Source organism: Thunnus albacares, chromosome 6, assembly GCF_914725855.1.
Source record: "Thunnus albacares chromosome 6, fThuAlb1.1, whole genome shotgun sequence".
Classification (NCBI taxonomy): Eukaryota; Metazoa; Chordata; class Actinopteri; order Scombriformes; family Scombridae; genus Thunnus; species Thunnus albacares.
The window spans coordinates 22,052,512-22,061,044 of record NC_058111.1 but is presented as its reverse complement, the minus strand read 5'-3'; the positions used below and the strand labels follow the sequence as shown (position 1 = coordinate 22,061,044).

At 42.2% G+C, this 8,533-nt stretch overlaps 1 protein-coding gene across 1 annotated transcript in view; it reads right to left on the bottom strand.

Moving 5' to 3' along the window:
• Window positions 1-211: 211 nt before the first annotated feature.
• Window positions 212-8,533, bottom strand: part of pid1 (phosphotyrosine interaction domain containing 1) — a 31,088-nt gene continuing 22,766 nt past the window's right edge. The window contains exon 3 of the mRNA XM_044354114.1: window positions 212-2,828. Within this exon, the coding sequence (XP_044210049.1) occupies window positions 2,328-2,828 (501 nt within the window). The 3' untranslated portion in view covers window positions 212-2,327. The remainder of the gene's footprint in view (window positions 2,829-8,533) is intronic.

Below are 8,533 nucleotides of genomic sequence, written 5' to 3'. Positions count from 1 at the left end.
ACCAATTCTGTTTGTTCTGAAACTGAACATGCTTTGTATTTATCCTCCCACACACGACCACAGCAGGGAATCCAATAAGTTAAAATCAAGCAGAGTTTAATGAGTAAAAACCTCTTTTAGCCAGGATCTGCTGACATGCGGTGGAGAAGGAGAGATAGAGAGAGACTGATGAATGTATTTTGAGACAAAACAGACCACACCGTCACATGACTGGTCTTGGTAAATACTTTATATGCAATTGTTTCTTGATCTTTGCAAACACTGTATAGAAAACACTTAAGGTAACATTTTTTCAAACATTTAAAGCGCGCCTGAGCTTTCAGACAGACATGACACAGTAATCTACAGCTTTATAAACATTCTCTCCCTCTGGCCTGTCCATTCACATACACACACACACACACACACACACCTCACCACACTTCCCGCCACATACAATCCCTTCCACACACACACGCGCGCATCGCTATCAGGCTCTCCACTTATTATTCACAGTAGGCTTTATAACACTGTTTCTGTATCGTATGATGGTTCTCAATCAACATATTTTTTATTATTTAAAATAGCTATCAACATTTATGCTGTAATATTTGGAAAGTGATACATTTGTATTTACATAAGCTTATTGAGCGGGATTCAAATACAATGTGTGTGTACATATGTATAATCGTATGCAGGTGTGTGTGTGTGTTTGAGTCAATGGTCGATTTCCGCCGATAGCTGTTCAACACAGTCCAGTTAGAAAAGAAGAGAGTGGCGTGGAGCTCTGATGTGTTTTCTGCCCCTCAGTCGCTGAGAGAGGCGATGCAGGGAAGCAAGGGGAAGCTCCCTTACAGCTGTCTGTGATAGCACGAGGAGAGTACGGGAGACAGAAGTGACCGGAGATGGTGCGCGGCACGTTGGACTCATCATACATTCAGCAGAGGCCAGGAGGCGTCAGTTGTTATCTTGGACGGCTGTGATTTAGGGTCCTACTACAACCTCGCGCTGAGTGACTGGCACATTCAGACTCTCACACTCATGTAGACTTTTTTTCTTTTCTTATGAGATTAAAAGTAAGAAAACGTGGCAAATGGGCATAATACCGTGTCTGATTTTAAAACGCCTCCATAAGCATCAAAAACGGATGCTTCTAGGGCGAGAAGTCTTCACTTCCAGCTAGTCATACGATATCCCCCTTCCTCCTCCTACTAATCCTCACCTTTTCTCTTTCACACATAGAGATGCAAGCACTCGTGTACATTCATATACACAAAAAGTACAGAAGCAATTACACCTACATACACACACAGAAAAACAACAACAAAAAAAAAAAAAGGTTTGCACACACATATGGCCACACGTACACATTGGGACCTGGGTAAGAGACCAAACTAATGTGAGAGGAAAGTGAGGCACATAATCTGACAGGCAAAATACAGCCCGAATTTTGGTATACTCAAAACAGAAGTCAGATGTGGATGATTAAGGTGTTGCAGGCTTTCAGCCTTTCGCGAGAACTTCTAAAATGTAACATCTACTTAGCACCTATACCCTTCCAGGTGCCTTAATCTGAATCTTTAAGTACCTATTAAACAGAGACAGAGGTAGAAGCTCTGGCTCCATTGTCCACATGAGTAAAAGCCATATTGGCAAATCGTTTTGGGGTTCAACTTGGACTAAGGTACCATCGTGATGACATGAGTAGTGCTTAAAAGGCTTAGCTTTTCTTTCACATCCTCATTTGCTATTACCAAGGTCGAAGGCATTGTAACAGAGATCCACATAATTAAACATTTAAAGAATTTATGTGCTCCAACAGTCTCATAAACTCTGGGTTGGGACCCAAAATAAGTCACAGGCCTATTTCTGCTGGGTCCCTAAATGGCAAGAGTAGCAACAGATTTTTCATGAGTTGGGGTCTGAAGAAAAGGGATTGCATTTTGTTGTTCCCTTGATGAGAAAAGCTTAAGAACCACAAACAGTGTCTCCTCTGGGTGCAGGAGTGACAGTGGTGGGAAATGGATATGTCTAGTCAATCTCTTGAGGGCGTTTACAGAGGTGCTTGAGAGGCCCCCTGTGGGTCTTTGAGGGCCATTCATTAAAAGTGGCAGCACTTTTCTATCCCTGTATTTAATGTATGTCTTTTGTCTTTTACTTTCCCTTTATTTAAAAGCTATGTCATCATCCTGGGCGTGTTGGTTAACGGGGTAACTTAATTTTGTTCCAAATTGATAACAGAAAGAGGGACAGTAGGGAGAATGAGAGAGAGCAGGTAATCTGTCCATCCTTCCAGTCACCCCTCGCTTTGTTAGGATGGGTGTTCAGGGGTTTAGGCGAGTGTCAGTTCAACCGTCGTCTGGGGTCGAGTCTTCAGGGGTGGATGAGTCCTCGGCGAAGTCGTCCGACGAGCCTCTCTTGTGGATGCGGCCGTCGCTGCGCATGCTGTGGAAAGTCTTGCGGAAAGCCTCCATCATCGAGTGCGCCAGCTTCTTAGCCTCCAGCTTGCTCTCGCACTCCACGGCGTGGCAGTCCATCTGGAAGGACAGGTCGTCGTTGATCTCCCGGTAGATCCAGGCAAACACGTTGGGTCTGACGCTGTGGTCGGCTGTGCAATAGGCGATGCGCGCCACTTGGTAGGTGTCCATGGTTACTGAGGCCTCGCCGTGCTCATCCAGGTGGTGAAGACGCACCTGGAATGGCCGAATCTCCAGCAGAGAGTTGCCCGCGGGGCAGGTGCCCTGCTGCTGGGTCAGGGCACGGCGCTCTACCAGACCGACCACCGCCGACTCTGTGCAGCCAGACAGGAACTGGGTCCCAAAGATGGTCACCTTGCCCAGGTAGGTCACCTGCAGGAAATGAGACACACACACAGATACTATTAGACTCGCATAAAAAAGGTTTCTTTTTCCACTAGGACAACCTATAACGACCATAAATACGCAATTGGCCACTGATACACCACTACCCTTTCAACAGAGTCACAGCTGTAAATGGAAAAAACAACAGGAAAGGGATTCAAAAACACCATAAAAATGTCAAAAGATCATATATCTTGTAAAAAACCCTGCTCCTCGGATGAAACGTTCCCTTTCATACTGAGAGATTCCTCCAGGAAAGTGTCAAGAAGATTCACGTGAAACATTTGTGACCTGAAAAAGGAGCATCCGCAGAACATTGGACGGTTCTACAAAGAACTTATGTGTTTGTGTTCAGCTTTAACACCAGGATACTACAGGTCCCTTGCTGAGTCACTGTCATGATGTAAGAACATTGTTATCAGGGTAAAAGATGGTCCAACTCACTACTTAATGGGTCTTTATCTCTTTCTAGTGGAGTGTACACAAAGTGTCTAGCAGAGGTAAAACAGAGCAAAAACATTATTTTTAAAAAGCAAAGTTGGGCCAAATTTTTTATTTTGAAATCACCTCCACACGTTTTCAATATCAAAAACATTCTTTGTAAAAGGTACTGAAAGGTCATCAATGTGGAGCAAAAGTGTAATAATAACATTCCACCGTCAGTTAATGAATTTAATGTTCAGTATACCTCTTTAGGTTAATTAACCCCAAAAACTGGGGTGCCTTAAGTCTCTCTGCATAGAGGAAGATGTGTTTTAAGAGCTAGTGGTGGTGATAAAAGGCTCTACTAATTTTCTGTGGTAACCGTGCTGACATGCTGACGGTTGTGTGTTCTTTCCCAAAGAGAGAAAACACTATGTTGAGCTGTGGCTGCAACAAGGACCATAGAATACCATAGTAATGACACCGCATACCAGCAGAGCGATAGACTGAGGAGATGGAGAGGGATAAGGGGAGAGAGAGAGCTAAGACGTGAACAAAGCTGGAGTTTTCAGGGGGAACGTGGCCAATTGCAGAGCGGTCCAGGAATAATGGCTGACTTGTGTGCTTTCTCTACATGGTGTTCTTTATGGCTTTATAAAAATACACAGAGGAGGAGCCTGCTACGAGTCAAACACTCAAAAGAGTTTTCACTCCTGTCTGTGTTTATACTGGGGCAGGGGAATACTCCTCTCTCAAGAGTTCATTACAGCTGGCTTATTTGCAGCACACATTTGACACATGGCTGCAGATAGGTGCAATGATAAGTGTGAATAGATAACTGAACATCAAGCAAAGACGTGTATTATATAAGTATATAGATGTGACCTGCAATTGTGGATTTAATATCAAGCCAGTCTGTGGTCAATCACACTTTCCCCTAAAGAGATTTCATTAATATTTTATCTTCAAGTATTTCCAATTCTTACATTTTATCATTCTGATAACAGCAAATCAACACATACCAATGTCAGACTGACACAGAACACCAGAAACATGACAGAAAGCAGACACCAGTGTCCTATTTTATTTATCATATGATCTGACTGCTTCTCTTCTTTCACAAGTTTTGTTTAGTCTGCAACCATCATGTCTACCTTTCTCTGCCGTGATTCTGACTGAATGGGATCTTTCAGAGTGCGCATGTAGAACAATCAGCCAGTCACTGGCTCTCTGAGTCCGCCAGCCTCTCGGTTAGATGGGCAGTTAGACTTGCGTAGGATAGGAGTAGCATTTACCAAAAAGCTACAGATGAAGCTACCCTTTAGTTAGGGTAAAACGTTGTAACGTGCCAAATTCTTTTGTCAAATCATGTATTGTACGTAATCCAACAGTTGTGGAGCCCAAAAGAGTTCTTTCCATCCTTAATTACACACAAACACATGCATGTTAGAACTAGAAAATCATATAAAAACATGAAGAAATGAAAATAATGGAGAAATGGAGTGACAGTACAATGGGGGGGGAAGAAAGAGGAAGCTAGTGATGAATAGAAAATAACAGAAACAAACTGTAAAATGTAATATTAAGGGAAAAGTTCAACATTTTGGAAAACGCACTTATTTGTTCTCTTTACAAAAGTGAGATGAGAAGGTAGATATCAATACCATGTTTGAGAGTGGTATCAATGTTCTCATCTCACTCTCATAAAAAAAACTAATAAATTCCCCAAACTTGCTGAAATATTCCTTTTGAAGTGAAATAAATGTTGAAGGATGTTTCTGATATAGCTCCCTTTTATAAACAAGACACATTTATGAAATATAAGACGGCTACATAAATATCCTGCAAACAAAAAGTTAGCAACTCATGCTACAAATTTAATGATAAAATCAGAGATACGTCTCCAATGTGGGCAATAACACTCTCCTAGTTTTCTAGAAGGCAAAACAATGTAGAAAGATATATAAAAATATTGCATGTGGCAGTCAAGCCGACTGGTGAATGATACTATTAAAAAAAACTATCAGAAAGATCCGTATTGAAGCTTACTCAAAAGTATTATCCGTGGTATCTGCTCCAAATATAAAACACCAGTATCCTACCACTATGGTGGATGGTGGTGGCCCCTGAAATACCGCGACTGCAGCGTGACATGACATTGATTCCCAGTTTCCTGTATGCAACAGTAACAGATCCAGTCAGGGAAAGCAGCTGCCTCCTCATGCCTGGTTTTCATAAGCGGCGACCGCTGGGTGGGACATGCAGCCTTTGACCGGATCCATCATTCAGCTGAGTACCACAGATCTGCAGGAGCAGCCTGGAGGCAGGGTGGTTTGCTAGTCGACCACACTGACACCCTATCGCAGCCAAAAGGCGGTCAGTCACTCAGCCAGCCAACAAATCCAAAGACCGCGCCAAAATACATCAACCATCCAAAGTGTGCTATTTCTATGTTGAACAGCAATAAAGAGTCGTTATAGACTTCTTTTCTTTGTCTCTCCTATTTTGATATCGAATTACTTGTTTAAACTTTGATCGTTTCTTCTAAATGGCCGGCTTCCTAGTTGAATGAGGGCAAACTGCTTTGCCAGGTTTAATTTTCTTGGAGCATCTGGGTGTTGGCCAAAACACTGAGAGGCAGCTAATGTCTTCTCTCTATCTATAGGCTACATGTCGGCATTACTCTTCGTCTTTGTTGATGCTTTGTTCGTTTCTGCTCAGAAAGTGATGTAATTAAAGTGCCTGCAAATAATGTTCACAACTCAGGAGGAGAGAATTTCATTTTGCCCCAACTAATCAATAGTTACTGCCAACGTTAATTGATTTTAAACTTGACAATAGTCACACAAAGTTAAAAAGCTTCCTCTATTTACATGGAGGAGGTGTTAAAGAGGGGGAAAGGGGAAAGAGAGAAGTATTGTAGAAAGATCAAGAAAGGACAGGTAGAAAAGCAATCATCTTCATTTGAGGTAAACAAAATTAAATTGCTATAATTGGTATAATACAAAACGCAGGATTTACTGAGTAAACTGTTGGCACGTTGTCAGAGTTTGCATGTCTGGCCATGCATGTCTTTGAACTATTTGGGCTGATTGTTAAATTTCTCTCTGAGTTTGAACTTCTTTCCAACTGCAATGCTTCATCACTGACTGACTGGAACTGAAGATCTGGAACTTTTCTCTGTTGTGAGCCAGACAAGTGGAGTGAACACAGACCAGACCAACAAGTATGTGACAACAGGTGTGTGTGTGTGTGTGTGTGTGTGTGTGTGTGTGTGTGTGTGTGTGTCTGCGTGTCTGACCAAACATTTGAGTTTGTTTCTTTAGCTGAAGAGGAAATTGTTGAATTTCTTGAGCAGGAAAGATGACAAATAAAAACTGTTTATAGGGCCTTGTTCATAAAAAAACAGATACACCACTAAAACTTGGATGTTTTTTTTTTATCTGCAGTAGTTGAATAACCCGTTTCAAATGCAACATTTTTCCTCCTGGGCTTAGACAACACTGACCCCATTTACACTTGGTATTAAAATGTGGTCTAGGTGAATATAGCATCTGTATAAGGAACGCTGAATGTTTGTGCATTCATGAACACGCAGTCACACTGAATGCAAAACTAAATGTGGATTTTATGCCACATAAGTCCTAGCAGGCAAGGCTGCTAATAGCAATGTCATAAAAAAATGAATAAAACCTTCAGAGGATGCTAGTATTTCGATATAAACACATCACAAAACATGAGACGCTGTTAGACTGAACTCAGTAAATGACAGTGATCAACTACACGATCCTCCCCATCAGGCTCGCTTTGCGGTAACTAATCATAGTTGCATGTTGGAATATCAAAACCATTTTTTCCAGTCCAAGACACTGAAGGCAAATTATTCATTGTGTCACATATGAGGGATGCATCTGAGGACCATGTGTGTTTGAATGGAGTCACAAATAATTCACACAATATATAGCGTAAAACAGAAATTTTAAAAGGGGACATATGCACATTTCCAGGTCTATATTTATATACTGGGGCTCTAGTGGTATATCAGACAGGCTAAATTAAAGCTCTACATTATCTAATGCTAGCCAGCGGTTATACATAACATTTGTTAGCCTAGCACTAGCTAATGTTAACTAGCTTAGGTAATGTTAAAACTCAAACTCATAACAATCTTAATTTGCGCATCATAATTGGTTTCGGCCTCTCCTGACTGACAGTTATTTGTTAGCTGAATTCACTAATGTTATCGAGCTAGTTACTTGGTTAGCTAACTCCCTAAGACCTAGCCTGCTAGATACCTAACCTGTGGAAGCAGGTGGTAATTCTGCTGGTGTCCTCGTTGTTTCACCTGCCGGCTCTGCTACTAGTCCTGCTGCTGGAGGGGTTATTTCGGTCGTCTCGACCTCAGGGCTTGCAGCTTTGAAATATCCAGTTAGCTTGGTGATTTTTCTTAACAGCTGTGACTCCCGCTGCCCTTTCTGTCTTTGATATCTGGGTTTTTGAGCTACGCTTTCACATTTTTTTCCAGACATTTTTGCAAACGTGGCTTTTGAAGTAAACTTCTACTCAAGCCAGGAAACTGCCATACGTATAAACAGTTGAAGAACAGCAACTCATTCAATGGACGATCAAGACAGGCAGGTCATACATTTACCGATCACAGGGGCTTTAATTCACTTTTTCAGGGTATCAACCTCTCTTCTCCCTAGTGAATTTTATTTTATTTATTTTTTTCCTGAGCCTCGTGGGCTCTTTCGCGTCGTCAGGCCCCAAGGCTGGAGCCCTGGTAAGCAAGTGCATTAAAACAGCGTGGTCTGGAAGCAGGCAGCTTGCAGAGGTGGACTCGAGACAAGTTACCGGGTGACTTTAACAGCTGCAATATGTGTGTGTGTTTATCTGTGTCTCTTTCTGAGAGAGTGTGAGTTTATCAGGACCGTCTCCAAAGATACATATCATGGGTTATGACTGGAACAACGAAGAGACACACTGACTCAATGATCGTAAATTCTGCAGATGGAGAAGAGACCTGATGCAGGTTGGACTCACTGACAGTGCAGAAATTAGACGCTTTCTGACTCTCCAAGCCAAACTTTTGAGACTTGTGGGGCTGCTCTGTATGAAGAAAACCACTTGCGGTATGTGCGTGTCACTAGACTTTCTACACATCATCAAGCCCTGTATAAAATTGATACATCAATCCGTCCATCCCAGACCAGAACACATCTGCTGTCCTGTGCTCTGGCTGCCTGCTCACCAGTCGTCTAAGTGCTGGC